The sequence below is a fragment of the Salmo trutta genome, chromosome 12 (assembly GCF_901001165.1).
Source record: "Salmo trutta chromosome 12, fSalTru1.1, whole genome shotgun sequence".
NCBI lineage: Eukaryota > Metazoa > Chordata > Actinopteri > Salmoniformes > Salmonidae > Salmo > Salmo trutta.
Window position 1 is genome coordinate 81,221,061 of NC_042968.1, and position 22,657 is coordinate 81,243,717.

General features: G+C 47.8%; 1 protein-coding gene across 1 annotated transcript; it reads right to left on the reverse strand.

Moving 5' to 3' along the window:
* Window positions 1-4,168: 4,168 nt before the first annotated feature.
* LOC115204374 (APC membrane recruitment protein 2-like) lies at window positions 4,169-8,231 on the reverse strand. Its single transcript, XM_029769894.1, has 2 exons — window positions 4,856-8,231; window positions 4,169-4,731 (listed from the first exon to the last, which is right to left on the reverse strand). Exon 1 carries the CDS (start codon window positions 8,041-8,043, stop codon window positions 5,335-5,337), a length of 2,709 nt encoding a protein of 902 aa, XP_029625754.1. The 5' UTR covers window positions 8,044-8,231; the 3' UTR covers window positions 4,169-4,731; window positions 4,856-5,334.
* Window positions 8,232-22,657: the final 14,426 nt, after the last annotated feature.

Consider the following 22,657-nt stretch of genomic DNA (forward strand, 5'->3'; position numbering starts at 1 on the left):
ACACTTATGATACCATTATGCAAATCATTAGTGAATGAGGTAATATTTAGAATTATACATCCAAGCATGGTATGATGCATATTATTACAGACATCATCCTATTTGTGTGTTCACACGTTGGGGCACGTATACATACAGTACCTGTCAAAAGTTTGGACACACCTACTCATTCAAGGGTTTTTCTTTATTTGTTCTATTTTCTACATTGTATAATAATAGTGAAGACGTCAAAACTATGAAATATCACATGGAATCATGTAATAACCAAAAAAGTGTTAATCAAATCAAAATATATTTTATTTTATTTAGAATTCAAGGCACGCTTAACCAGCACGGCTACCACAACATCCTGCAGTGATACGCCATCCCATCTGGTTTGCGCTTAGTGGGACTATCATTTGTTTTTCAACAGGACAATGACCCAACACACCTCCAGGATGTGTAAGGGCTATTTGACCAAGAAGGAGAGTGATGGGTTGCATCAGATGACCTGGCCTCCACAATCACCCGACCTCAACCCAATTGAGATGGTTTGGGATAAGTTGGACCGCAGAGTGAAGGAAAAGCAGCCAACAAGCGCTCAGCCTATATGGGAACTCCTTCAAGACTGTTGGAAAAGCATTCCAGGTGAAGCTCAAATCTCAAAATATAGAATCTGTTGTTTAACACTTTTTTTGGTTACACATGATTCCATATGTGTTATTTCATAGTGTTGATGTTTTCACTATTATTCTACAATGTAGAAAATAGTAAAAATAAAGAAAAACCCTGTAAAGAGTAGGTGTGTGCAAACTTTTGACTGGTACTGTACATCTAGACCACTCCCTACTCTCACAGCCCTTTCATTGGTTGACCTAGTGGGGTTGGCATGGAGATACTGGAAATTGAGCATGCTAAATTAGCTTCAAAAGGAGTACATCCTTTCTCTCGAGGCAGAAGCAGACGAGCACACACATACACGGACTGCACTTTGAATTGCCCGAGTGCAATGTGGGGATGGTAAATTGTGTAACATCTGGGGCAGGAGGGTGGTTTAGTTGGTAGAACTACATTGACTAGCTGGTTGAGAATGTAAACAGTCAGCTTGATGTTTCTGTACAGCCTGATAGAATCAGCATGTCTTATACCATACTAAAGTACATAGTTTATCATCATAGTATTCAACATTTAAGCAACGTGACAGTAAAACTATGGTAAATAGCAGGCAACAAAGGTTACCGTTCAGGGCATTGTTTACATGTATGTGCTCAGATAGAGACGTATGTACCGTATTGAATAAGCACAACATGGAATAGATGCATCTGCTTCCTGTGTAATTCTCATGAAAATTCTCATCTCCAATTTCAGGAGGCCTTATAATACATGCATAATGAGCTTATCACTGACATTGTAAACCCTCCCTCACCTTTGGTAATGGCTTCCATCTGTCCCAGTGTCATGTATACATACAGTGACTGAAGAGAGAGAGAGAAACACTACTACAGAGACTCAAACTACAGAGAATCAAACTAAAGAGACTCAAACTACAGAGACTCAAATTGATCTGTGCTCATTATAATCCCAGATTTTTCTTTGCCCCCATCATCAACATTTCCAGTGAAAATCCATAATTATCTCTCATGAATGCCTCTATTGTCTCTGTGGCTGACCTCTGACCTCCCTGCTCGACCTAGCTAACACTCTACAGGCTACTCCTTTCTGTCTTACACCATCTCGCTACCAAACAATCTGCCAGTGTAGACATTCCATGTTCCTATCTATCGCATACTCCACTTCATATTATCCTGAACAACTCCCCTCCATCCTTTGAAACAACTTTTACTTCCACCTAATTCTGTCCCACCCAGCCTCTCTCATGTCCTGCTTGCTTCGTAGATAGATAGAGCCTAGGGAGGATATTGTTCTATTTTAGCAGGGTGATATGTTTTCACAGTCCTGATATCTAATTCAGTATCTCATGCTTTTCCTGTGAAACGGCGACTGCTCTCTTCTCTGCTCAGGGTCTCTGGCTTCACTTAGTGAACAGAGCTGTGTTTGTGCAGCCTGCCTTGCGCTTCATCTATAATTATAAACTGGGTGGTTCGAGCCGTGAATGCTGATTGGCTGACAGCCGCGGGTATGACAAAACATTTATTTTTACTGCTCTAATTACGTTGGTAATCAGTTTATAATAGCAATAAGGCACCTCAGGGGTTTGTGGTAAATTTTGCCAATATACCACGGCTAAGCATTGTGTCGTGCCTACGAACAGCCCTTAGCCGTGGTATATTGGTCAAATACCACACCCTCTCCGGCCTTATTGCTTAAATATCCATCCTTTATTTCTCTCTCCTTTTGCTAAACGACTAGCCGCCGATCACCAGGTCAGTGGGTTTGGAGCATGGCAGAACGCTGCTCTTCCGAGATTGGACCATCCCAGTGCACAGTCATCATTATAATGCCTACAGGATATGGTAGCAGGCCAGGAGGTTAGTTAAAGGACCAGAAGACTGCCTCTTTCCCATGCTGTCCTCTCTTCGTCCCTCCCCTCCTCTGTTCTAATGGTGTCAGGCCTAACATAATGCCACTGCAGTAGAGACTGTTTTGGGGTGGAATGGTTTGTCACCACGCCATTGAGCCCTACCCTCACTGCTGATACTGTCTCTTACTCATGCATACTGTATGAACATACACATACTATTGATCCTCAGGACCCACATTGACTTATCCCTCCATGCTGCCTCTACATCCTCAGGACCCACATAGACTTATCCCTCCATGCTGCCTCTACATCCTCAGGACCCACATAGACGTATCCCTCCATGCTGCCTCTACATCCTCAGGACCCACATAGACGTATCCCTCCCTGCTGCCTCTACATCCTCAGGACCCACATAGACTTATCCCTCCATGCTGTCTCTACATCCTCAGGACCCACATAGACTTATCCTTCCCTGCTGTCTCTACATCCTCAGGACCCACATAGACTTATCCCTCCCTGCTGCCTCTACATCCTCAGGACCCACATAGACTTATCCCTCCATGCTGCCTCTACATCCTCAGGACCCACATAGACTTATCCCTCCATGCTGTCTCTACATCCTCAGGACCCACATAGACTTATCTCTCCATGCTGTCTCTACATCCTCAGGACCCACATAGACTTATCCCTCCATGCTGTCTCTACATCCTCAGGACCCACATAGACTTATCTCTCCATGCTGTCTCTACATCCTCAGGACCCACATAGACTTATCCCTCCATGCTGTCTCTACATCCTCAGGACCCACATAGACGTATCCCTCCATGCTGTCTCTACATCCTCAGGACCCACATTGACTTATCCCTCCATGCTGCCTCTACATCCTCAGGACCCACATAGACTTATCTCTCCATGCTGCCTCTACATCCTCAGGACCCACATTGACTTATCCCTCCATGCTGTCTCTACATCCTCAGGACCCACATAGACGTATCCCTCCATGCTGTCTCTACATCCTCAGGACCCACATAGACTTATCCCTCCATGCTGCTTCTACATCCTCAGGACCCACAGACTTATCCCTCCCTGCTGCCTCTACATCCTCAGGACACACATTGACTTATCCCTCCATGCTGTCTCTACATCCTCAGGACCCACATAGACTTATCCCTCCATGCTGTCTCTACATCCTCAGGACCCACATAGACTTATCCCTCCATGCTGTCTCTACATCCTCAGGACCCACATAGACTTATCCCTCCATGCTGTCTCTACATCCTCAGGACCCACATAGACTTATCTCTCCATGCTGCCTCTACATCCTCAGGACACACATTGTTTATCCCTCCCCGCTGCCTCTACATCCTAAGATGCACCCGCACATGAAATTAAGTTACACAATGTGTCATTTATCTTAGCTTAAGATATGCATAGCAATTCCTTAGGTATGTAATGTGAGAGATACACACTCTTCGACCCACAGTGTCTATGCAAATCCTTATGCCATCTGTTAAAATAAAGCTGACACATTTATCTCCATCAGCTAACTGCATCGTGTGTGTACATATCCCTACGCTATCTATTCAGATGAAGCTGCTTCAGACGCTGTGCTGTTGTTATACAAATACTGCATCATAGTCACACGTTACTGAAAACAGCAGTTGTGAAATGGATCCTTGACATCACACTTAGAGATATCTAGGGTCGTTTTAAGGTGACTTGCGTACAGTGTACTCACATTGTTTTATTGATTAAATAGGAAACATAGATCATGTATAAACACAAATGTTGTCCTCATCTGAGCATGACTACCGCTATTTTTATTTATACTTATTTTACCAGGTAATTTGACTGAGAACACATTACCATTTACAGCAACGACCTGGGGAATAGGTATATATTGGTGGGATTGGTAAAGGGATGTACCCTTCCGAAATCTGAAGCGTTCAGCATCTACTCAGTGTAACTCAAACTTCACAGGGTCCGTTATATTGTCCAAACCTTCCATAGGGGCCGTCCCATCCATAATGAACTCCATCCAGAGCAACAGTCTTTCCCAAAGTCCACCGTGTGATTTCTTGTTATTTATGAGCAGGCAGCTAGGCACGGTCTGTACGGTTCCACACAGTGTAAATAAAAAACATGGAGAAAATTGGAAGAGTCGTCTGGCTCATATTGCCGTACATCCAGAGATGTTACAGGATACTGGTTTGTTTGTTGCGTTTCTTCATAGGTGTGGACCCTCTCTTGGCACGAAGGCTACAGTATCACTTATCAAAAGAAAAAGAAAACAGGATTTTTAGACAGTTATTCAAAAAGAGGGCGTAACAAAAGAGAAAAAGTATTGTAGACAAAGTAGATTTTTCACTCTGATATTCAGTAGGAAAAAAGCACCCTTAAGAATGTCTCTCTCTTCCATGTGTTGTTGCTTCTGACCTTGGCATGCTACCGTACCGTGTCCCCTTTAATGATACATCTCAAAGAAACGTTGTTGTGACCGTCCTCCTCAACCACCATTTTATCCCAGGTTGAGATTAGCCCTGAACCTTGGCTGAATGCATCTGTCAAGTTGGCACAATACAAGGGAGCCATGGTCATTACTCCGGTTCCCAGGGGAGATGTGTTGTTGTTCTTCAGCCTCAGCCTCCATGTTAGTGTTGCTCTGAAGCTGTTGTTGGTGTGGATAAGTAAGAGACGACAGCGATTTGGGATAGAGAGCCATTTGAGAAAGTCATGAAGATGAACCAGAGCAAAACAATTATTGAACTGTCTTTGTAAATATACAGGGCAAAGGGTGCCCATGTGATAATATTAAAATAATGATTGAGTGAAAGCACCATTTGGATGTTTATGTTTGAAGCAGTCTCTTAGTATCATTTTCTGATTTGAGCGCTGGCAGCTGTGGTGGCTGTGAGCTTATTGCTGATCCTGCGGACAGGAACCTTGGACAAAGGTATCTTGGAGCGCGGGGGCTCCTTAGCTCCTTGGGGGACAGGGATATTGAACTGGACTCCCAGCTTGACAGGGATCTTGGAGTCACGTGGTATACCTCTGTAGACTGTGGGTTGCCGGAGCTGGCGACTTTCCTCCGGGCTATGTTTTACAGGGGACAGGCTGGCCTCAACTTCAGCTTCAGCAGAGGAGTTACTAATTGTGTCCTTGCTGACTCCGTGCCGTAAGCTGGGGCGTTGACTCTCCTCTTCCAGCCCTGTAATAGATGGGTCCCAGCACCCCTTATGGTCAGTGGGCTGACTCTCACGGAGTGGCAACTTGCCCGTCCTGCCTCCACTGCAGACAGGGATCTTACTGAGCCCTGCTGCCCTCACTGGGCGTGTCTTCTTCTCTGTGGGGGGGCCCTGGGGGACCATGTGTATATCATTCTGTGTGACATGACGATTCTCTTCTCTCATGGGTGAATTTTTCCAGGCACCCCGCACATCCATGCCGTTTGGACTCGTCATGTCCTCTCCTCTATTCAGAGAGATCTTGCGCTCACAACCCTTCACCTGAGCAGAGGCAAGGGGTGTACCCTGCAGAGGGAGAGGGGTGAGAACAGGAGAGGGCATAGAGGAAGGGACTGGGGCAGGGGTAGAGACAGGGGTTGTCTTAAACATAGGGACTGGAGTTGTAGTAGGGGCAGGGGTAGGGAAAGGAGGAGTCTTAGACATAGGGATTGGTTTTGGAGTAGGGGCAGGGGGAGCCTTTGAGTCAGCTAGAATTGAAGAGGGGGTTTGTACAGGAGCAGGGCTAGTGACTGGGGCTGGCACTGGAACCGGGATAAAGGGAATTTTAAATGCTGAGCTCAGGACAGCCATTGGATAAAAGGATGTTAGGGAAGGAGGTGCGGTAATGGAATCCAGACATGGGGCAGATATCATTTTGGATGGTGGGGCAGAGGTAAAAGTGGCTGGGGTGGTTACAGGAGCTGTCTTGGATGAGGTTACTACTGGAGCAGGAGGTGGGGATGAGGTTACTACTGGAGCAGGAGGTGGGAATGAGGTTACTACTGGAGCAGGTGGGGATGAGGTTACTACTGGAGCAGGTGGGGATGAGGTTACTACTGGAGCAGGAGGTGGGGATGAGGTTACTACTGGAGCAGGAGGTGGGGATGAGGCTACTACAGGGGCTGGAGGTGGGGATGAGGTTACCATTGGAGCAGGAGGTGGGGATGAGGCTACTACAGGGGCTGGAGGTGGGGATGAGGTTACCATTGGAGCAGGAGGTGGGGATGAGGTTACTACTGGAGCAGGTTTGAAAGTAGAGGTAGCAGTGATGCCAATAGGGGCAGGGCTTGGGGTGGATTTTGTTGTTGGTGGAGGGGAGGGTTTTGTTAAAGGGGTGAGGCTTGATTTGGTGGTAGGGCTAGTGATAATTGTGGGCGTAGTTGAGGGTTTGGTTGTCGCAATAGTGTTAGGCTCAGGTTTTATCGACCAGCTGGTAGGTTCAGGTTTGGTTGTAGGGGTAAAAGTGGAGGTAGGTTTGGTAGTAGGGGCAGAGGAAGGGGTAAGCATTGGGATAGGGGTTGTACTAGATGAATTAGCAGCAGTAGGAGCAGGGGTTGGTATAGGGGAAGGGGCAGATTTGGCTGAAAGAGTAGTTGATGAGGTTCTCTCTCCAGCCACAGCTCCATTGGTCCCAGGTCCGGTTCCGACAGTGGTGCTGGCTTTGCCCCACTCCGCCTCCACTTCAGCAGTGATGTCTCTACATCCGGTCAGCGAGTCGAAGCTTATCAGAGAGGAGATGTCTGCAAGTAGCGACCTCAGACGATCCACAGCAGGATCAAACGGTGGTGGTTCAGTGGTGGGCAGAGGCGACACTACATCCTCATTAGATCCAGTGACACTGTTTGTAGCCACTGAGAGAGCCATTGTCTCTGGTGGGATAGAGGCTGAGCTCTCATGCACTGTGGGGCTCTTGGATGAAACAGGGAACTCTTGTCCAGGCTCAGGTTCTGGGACGTCCAGGCTGTGAGGCACAGGTCTGGGGGTCAAAGTCATGTCCTCCTTGATGATCTCCATGCTGTTTGTACAGGACGACATGAGGGGGGGGCTCGGAGGGGTATCGGCCTCGTCGCTGGCCTCCTCTCGCTGGTTCCATCCCATACTGCCGAAGAGACCTTTCAAGCCCCGACGCTGGCGTATTGTTGGCTGAGACTCTGTACGGAACCTCCGTTCTACTCCTCCTTGTCGGCTGCGCTGCAGCTTCATCAGGAAGCTGAGGGATTTGGCGGAGTTCATGGAGGAGATGGAGGGAAGGTCGGCAGAAGGGATGGAGGGATTTCCATCATCACCCAGGGGCACCTCCTCTGGTTCCTGCTCCTCTCTCTGACTCACCTCTGGTTCCTGCTCCTTCTCCGGCTCCTTGTCCTTCTCCAGCTCCAACTCTGCTGCCACGGACTCCGTTAATCCGTCCACTGTCTTGCTCCTGGCGATAGGTGACTTGTTGTTCCCCTCGCCTTTGCCACGTATGGAGAAGATGCTGCCTGGCTTGCGCTTCCCAAACAGCTTGAAGGCTTTTCTGATTTTTCCAGGAGGCTGGGGATCGCATGGCGAGGGTTCGCTACTCTCCGACTGTACATCCATTTTGAATCTCTATATTCCTGTCTGTTGTTCTCTTCCTATTTCGTGCTCTATTTCTCTCACCCACCTATAGCTAACTGAACATTTACCATTATTTTCTCGTACCTTACGCTTTTTCCCGTCTCTGCAGACTGGCTGTGCTCCAATTGCTTGCAGTATGTTTCTCTCTCCTCTCTCTATCCCTCCCTCTGCCTATCTCTCCCCTCCAGCTCTTTCTCCTCTATTTCTCCCTCACATGCCCCTCCCCTCTCCCTATCCCCTCTTTTTCTCTGGCTGCTCCTGCAGGTCTCCATGGCAACTGAGGGGCTGAGCAGCTTTCGTCAGTGATGGAGCAGAGCCAGAGGCTGTCATCATCCCACCCCAGACACCACTCTCGTCTTTCTTACTCTTTCTCTATCGCTGATACCCCCCCCCCCCTCTCTCTATGTCTATTTTTGTTTACAACTGTCTGAGTTTTATGTCCCCTGTGTTGTTACGTATGCATTTTACCTGTTTTATGTTGATGTGAGTATGTCTCTGTCTTTGCCTGTAAATGCAGCGTGTCATTCCTGACTTGTTAAGCATGTAGGGCTATATTTATTCATTGATGTTATGGATACAGGTAGTGTGTATCCTGTATGTGTATTTCTTTTCTCTCCTTCTCCTCCTCAGAGGTGGCAATCATCATTCCCCAATCAGTCATCAATCAGAAGACACCTGCTCCTTTTCCATTACCCTATCACATCCCTTTCCCTTGGTTTAAAACCCCAGTCAATCTCTCTCTCTGGAGTTCAATCTCTCTCTGTGTTAAATCTCTCTGTGTCTCAAGTTCTCGCTATATCGCGCTCTCTCTCTTTGTATGCAGATCACTCGTTTGTTTTTGCCCATACATGTCACATTTGTCTGGTACCTATGAGTATTGTTTTGTTGTTTGACTGTTTGTTTGATGGTGGGAAAAGGGGGTAACAAGACAAGTCGCCCATGGGCATACACTACCCGTAGGTAATTGTTGTTTAAATACCCTAGTTAGAACTCGGCAGACCACCCACTGTATTTTTGGTTAGTTAGCTAGCTGTTATTGAAATAGGCTAGTCTAGCCCAGGGGTGTTTTTGGATTATTGTTTCTTTCGTTGGGTCCAGCTCAGCCCCTTTTCACACACCCCATTACCGTGTGTTTAAGGAATAAACCAATCGTGTTTGACGGTAGATTTTAAGTTGTCTGTGGTTATTTGTTCTCACTGTTACTTTATCACCATTATAATTTGCATGAGTTATGTTACGGGTCTCGATGCCATCCCCCCTAGACTGCTGGGCCAAAGGGATTCATAACAATTGATTTTAAGAGTGCATGTGGCATGTGTTTGCCTGTAAATGCTCCCTCCCAACACAAACCCCCACTGCCTTGACCTCTCCAACAACAATCAAGATCAGGGAGGATGACAAACAAGCCTTTCGTATTAATGACAGAAATCCAATTGAATAAAACATGGTGTCATTCCTGACAGATTCATGACCCACATATAGGATTTGTGTAAATCTGGAAAATTAGGAATTGAGGGGAATGTGGAATTTGAGAACTATTAAAGCTCTAATGTACTTATGTTGCACCTTATTGCTAAATAGCATAGAGCTCTGTCTGGGCTGAGCATGTAGTCTATGAGGATCTTTCCTTCTATATCGCCTGGAAGCAGAGAACCAATTTCCTCTCACTCTCTCACACAAATGAACATACGCGCACACACACACACACACACACACACACACACACACACACACACACACACACACACACACACACACACACACACACACACACACACACACACACCTTCTAATGGAATTCATTATGCACTCCACTCAGAGAGCTTGTTGCCATCCTATCCAACACAGTTTGAGTGTGATTCCATCTTCATTATCTCACCTCATTTTTGCGTCATTCCTCAATTTCTGTTTTTACATATGCCTCTCCCCTCCTTCCCATTTGAGTAATTCAGCAGACACTTATCCACAGCGACTTACAGTTAGTGCATTCATCTTAAGATAGCTAATTGAGACAACCACATATCAGTCATAGTAACTACACTTTTCCTCATTAAAGAAGTTATCAGTATAGTTATAGCTAGTAGCAAAAGACGAGTGCAAAGTTTTTACTCCATCACTCTACCCTGTCTCCATCTTTCACAGCCACCTCTCTACCCCAGTCTCCATCTTTCACATCCACCTCTCTACCCCAGTCTCCATCTTTCACATCCACCTCTCTACCCCAGTCTCCATCTTTCACATCCACCTCTCTACCCCGGTCTCCATCTTTCACATCCACCTCCTACCCCGGTCTCCATCTTTCACATCCACCTCTCTACCCCGGGTCTCCATCTTTCACATCCACCTCTCTACCCTGGTCTCCATCTTTCACATCCACCGGTCTCCATCTTTCACATCCACCTCTCTACCCCAGTCTTCATCTTTCACATCCACCTCTCTACCCCGGTCTCCATCTTTCACATCCACCTCTCTCCTCTTTTCCGCGTTATTCATTCAGACTTCAAGTACTACTTTCATCAGAACACTTTAGTATCAGGATAAGGTAAGATGCAGACAGTCTCGAAGTAACAATGTTTATTACAGCAACAGGGGCAAAGGTACAGGACGCCAGGCAGGCTCAGGGGCAAGCAGAGTGGTCAGGCGGGCGGGCTCAGGGTCAGGACAGGCAAGGGTCAAAAACCAGGAGGATGAGAAAAGAGACTGGGGAAAAGTAGGAGCTGAAACAAAAATGCTGGTTGACTTGACAAGACGAACTGGCAACAGACAAACAGAGAACACAGGTATAAATACACAGGGGATAGTGATGAAGATGGGAGACACCTGGAGGGGGATGTAGACAATCCCAAGGACAGGTGAAACAGATCAGGGCATGACAGTACCCCCTCCCCCCCAGGGGTGCCACCTGGTGTCCTACCTGGGCGCATACCTGGTTGACTGGGGTGCCGGTGGTGAAAAGTCATTGAGGGCCGGGTCCAGGATGTTTTTAGCAGGGACCCAGCACCTCTCCTCCGGACTATAACCCTCCCAGTCAACCAGGTACTGGAAACCCCTGCCCCGTGGTCGAACACTCAGTAGGCGTCTCACCGTGTATGCCGAATAGCCATCGATGACACGGGGAGGAAGGGTGGGCCTGGAAACAGAAGACAAAGGGCTGTGAGACACGGGCTTAATCATAGACACATGGAAAGTAGGGTGAATACGGAGAGTATGGGGTAACAGAAGACGAACAGCAGTGGGGCTAATAGAGATGGGGAACGGGCTTGAAACGGGGGAAAGTTTACGGGACTCCACCCAGAGGGGTAGGAGCCGGGTGGAGGGCCATACCTTCTGCCTGAGACGATACTGGGGATCCGGGGTCTGATGACAATCCGCTTGTCGTCAATACCTGGATGTGGTCTTGAGGGCCGACTGGGCTCTCCTCCAGGTACAACGACAGCGGCGGACAAACATCTGGGCAGAAGGAATTCCTGCTCAGGGAAGAGCAGGGGATGATACCCCGGGGAACACTCAAAAGGAAATAGGCCCGTGGCAGAGCAGGGAAGGGTGTTGCGGGTGCACTCAAACCATACCAGTTGCTAACTCCAGGTGGTAGGGTTGGCGGAGACCAGGCAGCAAAGAGTAGTCTCCAGATCCTGGTTGGCTCGCTCCGACTGGCCATTGGACTGGGGGTGGAATCCGGAGGACAGGCTGGCCGACAACCCAATGAGGGTGCAGAACGCCTTCCAGAACCGAGACGAGAACTGAGGGCCCCGGTCAGAGACCATGATGACCGGCAATCCATGGGTCCGGAAGACGGAGTTGCCAGAGTTGCGGAGTTGCCATCAGATGGGGGAAGACCCGTGACAAAGTCCAGGGAGATGTGGGACCAGGGATGGTGAGGGACAGGCAGAGGTTGGAGGAGACCAGCAGGAGCTTGTCGAGGAGTCTTGTTTTGTGCACACACTGTGCAAGTGGCGACGAATGCGGAGACGTCAGGGACCATGGTGGGACACCAAAAGCGTCGTCAAACAAAAGCCAGGGTCCGGTGGGAGCCCGGGTGGCAGGCCAGTCTAGAGGAGTGGGCCCCCTCCAGGACTGCAGTGCAGACTGCGTCAGGCACAAACACCCGGTTTTCAGGACCCCCCCAAGGGTTCGGCTGGAACCGCTGTGCCACGGCTATTACCCCCCAGGTTAATAGTTGTGGGGCCATAACGGCACGAAAGTGCATCCAGCTTGACATTCTTGGATCTTGGATGATAGGAGAGGGAGAAGTTGAACCGTGTGAACAACAGGGCCCATCAAGCTTGCCTGGAATTGAGACGTTTGGCGGTGCGGAGATACTCTAGATTTTTGTGGTCGGTCTATACGATAAACGAGTGTTCCGCCCCTTCAAGCCAGTGCCTCCATTCCCCCAACTCCATCTTCACTGTGAGAAGCTCACGATTTCCCACATCGTAGTTTCTCTCTGTGGCGTTGAGGCAATGGGAGAAGAAGGCACAGGGATGTAGCTTCAGGTCCAGGGCAGAACGCTGGGACAGGACCGCCATCACTCCTACATCCGACGCATCGGCCTCCACCACAAACTGACGGGAGGGGTCAGGATGAACCAGGATGGGAGCAGTGGTGAAGCGGTGTTTGAGGTCCCGGAACGCCCGGTCCGCAGCAGGGGACCACGTGAACAGGACCTTGGGAGAGGTGAGTGCTTACAGGGGGGAAGCCATGGCGCTGTATCCCTGGATGATGCGGCAATAGAAGTTGGCGAACCCCAGGAAACGTTCCAGCTGCACCCTGGATGAAGGCTGGGGCCAATCCACCACAGGCCTCACCTTTCCAGGATCCATCTGGACACTCCCAGCGGAGATGATGTACCCCCAGAAAGGGGATGGTGGAGCGATGGAACTCGCACTTCTCTGCCTTAACAAACAGCTGGTTCTCCAGGAGGCGTTGAAGAACCTGTCGGACGTGGAGCACATGTACTTGGGGGGAGTGGGAGAAGACGAGAATGTCATCAATGTAGATGAACCGGTTCAACAACTCATGGAGAACATCATTTACCAGAGCCTGGAACACAGCAGGGGCGTTGGTGAGGACAAATGGCATGACCAAATACTCGTAGTGGCCACTGGCCGGGAGTTGTGCACTCATCGCTGTCCCGTATCCGCACCAGGTGGTAGGCGTTCCGTAGATCCAGCTTGTAAAACACGGTGGCCCCCTGTAGCGGATTGAAGGCAGAGGAGATGAGTGGTAGCAGGTAGCGTTTTTTTAACCTTATTTCATTGTCCCCGGTAGTTGATGCACGGGCGCAGAGGACGAAGGACGTATAAATTTTGCAGCTAGGGAGTCCCCAATGTAGGTGTCCATAGCCTTGGTCTCCAGTCCCGACAGCAAGTACAATCGTCCCCAGGGCGGAGTGGTGCTAGGGAGAAGGTCAATCCCGCAGTCATATGGTCGGTGCAGCGGAAGCGAAGTAGCCCAGGCCTTGTTGAACACCTCCCGAAGGTCCTGGTACTCTGCGGGAATGGCAGAGAGGTCCGGGGCACCTTCCGAGCCCTGGGGAAGACGTCCCGGGGCAGGTTGCGCTGACTTCAGACACTGGGCGTGGCAGAACGGACTCCAGCCCATGATGCCAGTAGCCCAGTTGAGGGGATTGGGTCACTGGAGCCAGGAGAATCCCAACACCACTGGAATATGAGGAGACTTGATGAGCAGGAATTGAATAGTCTCGCTGTGATTCCCTGACACCCGTAGGTTGATGGGAGTGGTAATATGAGTGATCCGGCCTATAGACCACCCATCCAGCGCTCTAACATCCATGGGAGTGGAGAGAGGCTGAGTGGGGATGTTCAGCACAGAAGCCAGGGTAGCATCCAAAAAACTCTCATCGGTCCCAGAGTCAATGAGGACCCAAAAAGATTTAGACTGGTTTCCCCACGGCAGAATGGCATGAACAGGGGTGCGAGCAAGAGAAGCAGGATGTCACAGCTGTCGTGGAAGAGAGAATGGGACCAAGGCGCAGCGGGTTGCGTGCTCAACATATTTATTAAATAAAATGAGAACACCACGGAAAAACAATAAACAAACTAACGACAGGAACAGAGAAGCAGGCTCAACAAAAGCAGTGCTCTCAAACAACTACCCACAAGTGACAAACAAAACACACATCTATTTATAGGACTCCCAATCAGAGGCAACTAGAAACACCTGCCTCCAATTGAGAGTCCAGCACCCAACCTACACATAGAAAACCACCCTAGAACATACACATAGAAATACAAACATAGACCAGTGATACATAAATAAACTACCCTCTGCCACGTCCTGACCAAACTACAATAACAAAATATCCTCTCTACTGGTCAGGACGTGACACAGGAGTACTCACTCCTACCAGTGAGCCTGATCTCTTTAAAAGGACAAGAGGACACAAAATTACCAAGAGTCCCGCAATACAGACAACTTGTAATGTGGTCTGTGTGTAGCTTGTGTAGAGGAGTCAGGCGCAGGACGGCAGATATGAGTAAATAAACGTAATTTACTCAAAATAGACAAATATAATACAATAAAGTGAGCCCACATAATGGACCGTCTTACATACAAACAATTACTCACAAACAAACATCGGGGAACAGAGAGTTAAATAATGAAGAAGTAATTGGGGGATTGAAACCATGTGTGTAAGACAAAGACAAAACAAATGGAAAATGAAAAGTGGATCGGCGATGGCTAGAAGGCCGGTGACGTCGACTGCTGAACACCGCCCGAACAAGGCGAGGGACCGACTTCGGCGGAAGTCGTGACACAACTCTTCGTTTCAGTACTGTATTGCCGTTCCGCTGGCAATAGCCCAGCTCCACCTAGTTGCATAGGCTCGGGAGGCGTTGACTCAGCCGTCTTCGGCGACTCTCGGGGAAGGTCAGGAATCCTCGGGTTCTCTTGGCAACGGGATCGTCGGGGACTTCCGGGATGACTCGGATGCAAGGTGGAATCCCTGGATGTGTGAGCGAAGTCGCCCATCGATTTGGATGGTCAAAGCGATGAGGGAATCGAGATCCGTAGGTAACTCCCGAGCAGCAAGCTCGTCCTTGACCTCCTCCGAGACGCCTTGCAGGAACATATCTAACAGTGCTTCCTGGTTCCAAGCACTCTCCACTGCCAACGTGCGGAAATCCACCACATAGTCGGCCACACTGCAGGAGTCCTGCCGAAGCTGAATTAGCTTCTGAGCAGCTTCTCTTCCGGAGTACAGGGTGTAAAAAACCTTCACCTCTCCCACGAACCCCTCCAGACTAACGCATATGCCCAGCTGCTTCCCATACAGCAGTAGCTCACGTGAGAGCCCTCCCGGACATCCACGTGATGAGATGGATCGCTCCAAGATGGAAAGAGGAGGGCTGAAGCTCGAAAGTGAGGGCACACTGAGCTAGAAGAAACGCCAGACAGATGCTCTACGCTCCATTGAAGCGTTTCTGGGGGGGTAAACGGTGCTCCCGAGAAGGTGGAGTGGTTGATGAGACGGCGCTGCTAGCAGCTGGGTTTCTGAGTGGCTGTGGGGTTACCACCGTGGTAGGCTGCCTCCCAGACAAACTGCGGAATTGCTTCAGCAAACTGTCCAATGCCCAGTCATGGCGTTCAGCCAACTGGCAGCTTCATTAAATAGTACCCGCAAAACACCAGTCTCAACATCAACAGTGAGGAGGCGACTCCGGGATGCTGGCCTTCTAGGCAGAGTTCCTCTGTCCAGTGTCAGTGTTCTTTTGCCCATCTTAATCTTTTCTTTTATTGGTCAGTCTGAGATATGGCTTTTTCTTTGCAACTCTGCCTAGAAGGCCAGCATCCTGGAGTCACTCTTCACTGTTGACGTTGAGACTGGTGTTTTGCGGGTACTACTTAATGAAGCTGCCAGTTGAGGACTTGTGAGGCGTCTGTTTCTCAAACTAGATACTCTAATGTACTTGTCCTCTTGTTCAGTTGTGCACCGGGGCCTCTCACTCCTCTTTCTATTCTGTTTAGAGCCAGTTTGCGCAGTACTTTGAAGGGAGTGGTACACAGCGTTGTACGAGATCTTCAGTTTCTTGGCAATTTCTCACATGTAATAGACTTAATTTCTCAGAACAAAAATAGACTGACGAGTTTCAGAAGACAGTTAATGGTTCGGGCCATTTTGAGCCTGTAATCAAACCCACAAATGCTGATGCTTCAGATACTCAACTAGTCTAAAGAAGGCCAGTTATTGCTTCTTTAATAAGCACAACAGTTTTCAGCTGTTCTAACATAATTGCAAAAGGGTTTTCTAATGATCAATTAGCCTTTAAAATTATAAACTTGGATTAGATAACGCAACGTGCCATTGTAACACAGGAGTGATGGTTGCTGATAATGGGCCTCTGTACGCCTATGTAGATATTCCATTAAAATAATCAGCCGTTTCCAGCTACAATAGTCATTTACAACATTAACAATGTCTACACTGTATTTCTGATAAATTTGATGTTATTTTAATCGACAAAAAATGTTATTTTCTTTCAAAAACAAGGACATTTCTAGGTGACCCCAAACTTTTGAATGGTAGTGTACATACCCCAACCAGAAGCCATGGTTTACAGGCAACATTCCCACTGAGCTAAAGGGTAGAGCTGCCGCTTTCAAGGAGCGGGACTCTAACCCGGAAGCTTATAAGAAATCCCGCTAAGCCCTTCGACGGACCATCAAACAGGCAACGCATCAATACAGGACTGAGATTGAATCGTACTACACTGGCTCTGACGCTCGTCACATGTGGCAGGGCTTGCAGCTATTACAGACTACAAAGGGAAGCACAGCCGAGAGCTACCCAGTGACATGAGCCTACCAGATGAGCTAAATAACTTCTATGCTCGCTTCGAGGCAAGTAACACTGAAACATGCATGAGAGCACCAGCTGTTCCGGACGACTGTGTGATCACGCTCTCCGCAGCCGATGTGAGTAAGACCTTTAAACAGGTCAACATTCACAAGGCACCTGGGCCAGACAGATTACCAGGATGTGTACTCCGAGCATGTGCTGACCAACTGGCAAGTGTCTTCACTGACATTTTCAACCTCTCCCTGTATGAGTCTATAATACCAACATGTTTCAAGCAGACCACCATAGTCCCTGTACCCAAGAACACTAAGGTAACCTGCATAAATGACTACCGACCCGTAGCACTCACGTCTGTAGCCATGAAATGCTTCGAAAGGTTGGTCATGGATCACATCAACACCCTTATCCCAGAAACCCTAGACCCACTCCAATTTGCATACCAGATCCACAGATGATGCAATCTCTATTGCACTCCACACTGCCCTTTCCCACCTGGACAAAAGGAACACCTATGTGAGAATGCTATTCATTGACTACAGCTCAGTGTTCAACACCATAGTGCCCTCAAAGCTCATCACAAAGCTAAGGACCCTGGGACTAAACACCTCCCTCCCTCTGCAACTGGATCCTGGACTTCCTGACAGGCCGCCCCCAGGTGGTAAGGGTAGTTAACAACACATCTGGCACGCTGATCCTCAACACGGGGCCCCTCAGGGGTGTGTGCTCAGTCCCCTCCTGTACTCCCTGTTCACTCATGACTGCACGGCCAGGCACAACTCCAACACCATCATTACGTTTGCTGATGACACAACAGTGGTAGGCCTGATCACCGACAATAAGACAGCCTATAGGGAGGAGGTCAGAGACCTGACCGTGTGGTGCAAGAACAACAACCTCTCCCTCAACGTGATCAAGACAAAGGAGATGATTGTGGACTACAGGAAAAGGAGGACCGAGCACGCCGCCATTCTCATCAATGGGGCTGTAGTGGAGCAGTTTGAGAGCTTCAAGTTCCTTGACGTCCACATCACCAACAAACTAAGATGGTTCAAGCACACCAAGACAGTCGTGAAGAGGGCACGACAAAACCTATTCCCCCTCAGGAGACTGAAAAGATTTGGCATGGATTCTCAGATCTTCAAAAGGCTTTACAGCTGCACCGTCGAGAGCATCCTGAGGGGTTGCATCACTCCCTGGTATGGCAATTGCTCGGCCTCCGACCGAAAGGCACTACAGAGCGTGGTGAGTACGGACCCAATACATCACCGGGGCCAAGCTTCCTGCCATCCAGGATCTCTATACCAAGACTCCAGCCACCTTAGTCATAGACTGTTCTCTCTGCTACCGCATGGCAAGTGGTACTGGAGCGCCACGTCTAGGTCCAAGAGCCTTCTAAACAGCTTCTACCCCCAAGCCATAAGACTCCTGAACAGCTAATCAAATGGCTACCCAGACTATTTGCATTGCCCCCTCCCCCCCTCTTCTATGCTGCTGCTACTCGCTGTTATTATCTATGCATAGTCACTTTAATAACTCTACCTACATGTACATATTACCTCAATTACCTCGACACCGGTGCCCCCGCACATTGACTCTGTACCGGTACCCCCTGTATACAACTTTGCTATTTTTATTTTCTGCTGCTCTTTAATTATTTGTTATTATCTCTTCATTTTTGGGGGGGTACTTTCTTAACTGCATTGTTGGTTAATGGCTTGTAAGTAAGCATTTCACTGTAAGGCGCACCTCATTTCACTACACCTGTTGTATTCGGCGCATGTGACAAATAAAATGTGATTTGATTTGTGTATTGGTATCTGCCCTCATTTTGGACCGTTAGCCTGTTGATCAATTCTGTTCAGTTGACTTTGTTAATCTCCTATATTCTCATGGTTGCAGGCAGATTTAAATAAGCTTAAATTGGATCATGTAGGCTACGAACTAGTCTGCGGGTGTCTATTTCAATAGCACTGCTGCCCTCTGTTTCTAGGTAGGAGCACTGTACTTTGGCCAATAAATGAATATATATAATAGCTCATCTCAGCTTGAGTAAGGCTGTAGGGTTTGGCCATGTGAAGTTGGGGCTAACATGTGACAACTTATAATCTTACACAAATTGACCTCAGAAGGAAATCAAATTTGCATATTAAAAGAAACTGTAGGTACCTGGCACAGCCTCTCTCTTATCTCCAAACAAATATGGCAAGTTTGGCAACCAGGGCATAAACTCTGACACATGAGTTGAAGCATATAAAACATCAAATCAAATGTATTTATATAGCCCTTCGTATATCAGCTGAAATCTCAAAGTGCTGTACAGAAACCCAGCCTAAAACCCCAAACAGCAAGCAATGCATGTGAAAGAAGCACGGTGGCTAGAAAAAACTCCCTAGGAAAAACTCCCTAGAAAGGCCAAAAACCTAGGAAGAAACCTAGAGAGGAACCAGGCTATGAGGGGTGGCCAGTCCTCTTCTGGCTGTGCCGGGTGGATATTATAACAGAACATGGTCAAGATGTAAAAATGTTCATAAATGACCAGCATGGTCAAATAATAATAATCATAGTATTTGTCGAGGGTGCAACAAGCACGTCCGGTGAACAGGTCAGGGTTCCGTAGCTGCATGCAGAACAGTTGAAACTGGAGCAGCAGCATGGCCAGGTGGACCGGGGACAGCAAGGAGTCATCATGCCAGGTAGTCCCGAGGCATGGTCCTAGGGCTCAGGTCCTCCGAGAGAAAGAAAGAAAGAAAGAGAGAAAGAGAGAATTAGAGAGAGCATATTTAAATTCACACAGGACACCGGATAAGAAGAGAATACTCCAGATGTAACAGACTGACCCTAGCCCCCCGACACAAACTACTGCAGCATAAATACTGGAGGCTGAGACAGGAGGGATCAGAAGACACTATGGCCCCATCCGATGATACCCCCGGACAGGGCCAAACAGGCAGGATATAACCGCACCCACTTTGCCAAAGCACAGCCCCCACACCACTAGAGGGATGTCTACAACCACCAACTTACCGTCCGAAGACAAGGCCGAGTATAGCCCACAAAGATCTCCGCCATGGCACAACCCAAGGGGGGGGGGGGCGCCAACACAGACAGGAAGACCACGTCAGTGACTCAACCCACTCAAGTGACGCACCCCTCCCATGGACGGCATGGAAGAACACCAGTAAGTCAGTGACTCAGCCCCTGTAATAGGGTGAGAGGCAGAGAATCCCAGTGGAAAGAGGGGAACCGGCAAGGCAGAGACAGCAAGGGCGGTTCGTTGCTCCAGCCTTTCCGTTCACCTTCACACTCCTGGGCCAGACTATACTTAATCATAGGACCTACTAAAGAGATAAGTCTTCAGTAAAGACTTAAAGGTTGACACTGAGTCTGCGTCTCTCACATGGGTAGGCAGACCATTCCATAAAAATGGAGCTCTATAGGAGAAAGCCCTACCTCCAGCCGTTTGCTTAGAAATTCTAGGGACAATTAGGAGGCCTGCGTCTTGTGACCGTAGCGTACGTGTAGGTATGTACGGCAGGACCAAATCGGAAAGATAGGTAGGAGCAAGCCCATGTAATGCTTTGTAGGTTAGCAGTAAAACCTTGAAATCAGCCCTTGCCTTAACAGGAAGCCAGTGTAGGGAGGCTAGCACTGGAGTAATATGATCAAATTTTTTGGTTCTAGTCAGGATTCTAGCAGCCGTATTTAGCACTAACTGAAGTTTGTTTAGTGCTTTATCCAGGTAGCCGGAAAGTAGAGCATTGCAGTAGTCCAGCCTAGAAGTAACAAAAGCATGGATTAATTTTTCTGCGCCATTTTTGGACAGAAAGTTTCTGATTTTTGCAATGTTACGTAGATGGAAAAAAGCTGTCCTTGAAACAGTCTTGATATGTTCTTCAAAAGAGAGATCAGGGTCCAGAGTAACGCCGACGTCCTTCACAGTTTTATTTGAGACGACTGTACAACCATCCAGATGAATTGTCAGATTCAACAGAAGATCTCTTTGTTTCTTGGGACCTAGAACAAGCATCTCTGTTTTGTCCGAGTTTAAAAGTAGAAAGTTTGCAGCCATCCACTTCCTTATGTCTGAAACACAGGCTTCTAGCGAGGGCAATTTTGGGGCTTCACCATGTTTCATTGAAATGTACAGCTGTGTGTCGTCCGCATAGCAGTGAAATTTAACATTATGTTTTCGAATGACATCCCCAAGAGGTAAATATATAGTGAAAACAATAGTGGTCCTAAAACGGAACCTTGAGGAACACCGAAATTTACAATTGATTTGTCAGAGGATAAACCATTTACAGAGACAAACTGATATCTTTCCGACAGATAAGATCGAAACCAGGCCAGAACTTGTCCATGTAGACCAATTTGGGTTTCCAATCTCTCCAAAATAATGTGGTGATCGATGGTATCAAAAGCGGCACTAAGATCTAGGAGCACGAGGACAGATGCAGAGCCTCGGTCTGACGTCATTAAAAGGTAATTTACCACCTTCACAAGTGCAGTCTCAGTGCTATGATGGGGTCTAAAACCTGACTGAAGCGTTTCGTATACATTGTTTGTCTTCAGGAAGGCAGTGAGTTGCTGTGCAACAGCTTTTTCAAAATTTTTTGAGAGGAATGGAAGATTCGATATAGGCCGATAGTTTTTTATAATTTCTGGGTCAAGATTCGGCTTTTTCAAGAGAGGCTTTATAACTGCCACTTTTAGTGAGCTTGGTACACATCCGGTGGATAGAGAGCCGTTTATTATGTTCAACATAGGAGGGCCAAGCACAGGAAGCAGCTCTTTCAGTAGTTTAGTTGGAATAGGGTCCAGTATGCAGCTTGAGGGTTTGGAGGCCATGATTATTTTCATCATTGTGTCAAGAGATATAGTACTAAAACACTTTAGTATCTCCCTTGATCCTAGGTCCTGGCAGAGTTGTGCAGACTCAGGACAATGGAGCTTTGGAGGAATTCCCAGATTTAAAAGAGGAGTCCGTAATTTGCTTTCTAATGATCATGATCTTTTCCTCAAAGAAGTTCATAAATGTATTACTGCTGAAGTGAAAGCCATCCTCCATTTGCGAATGCTGCTTTTTAGTTAGCTTTGCGACAGTATCAAAAATAAATTTTGGATTGTTCTTATTTTCCTCAATTAAGTTGGAAAAATAGGATGATCGAGCAGCAGTGAGGGCTCTTCAATACTGCACGGTACTGTCTTTCCAAGCTAGTCGGAAGACTTCCAGTTTGGTGTGGCGCCATTTCCGTTCCAATTTTCTGGAAGCTTGCTTCAGAGCTCGTGTATTTTCTGTATACCAGGGAGCTAGTTTCTTATGACAGATGTTTTTAATTTTTAGGGGTGCAACTGCATCTAGGGTATTGCGCAAGGTTAAATTGAGTTCCTCGGTTAGGTGGTTAACTGATTTTTGTCCTCTGACGTCCTTGGCTAGGCAGAGGGAGTCTGGAAGGGCATCAAGGAATCTTTGGGTTGTCTGAGAATTTATAGCACGACTTTTAATGCTCCTTGGTTGGGGTCTGAGCAGATTATTTGTTGCAATTGTAAACGCAATAAAATGGTGGTCCGATAATCCAGGATTATGAGGAAAAACATTAAGATCCACAACATTTATTCCATGGGACAAAACTAGGTCCAGAGTATGACTGTGGCAGTGAGTAGGTCCAGAGACATGTTGGACAAAACCCACTGAGTCGATGATGGCTCCGAAAGCCTTTTGGAGTGGGTCTGTGGACTTTTCCATGTGAATGTTAAAGTCACCAAAAATTAGAA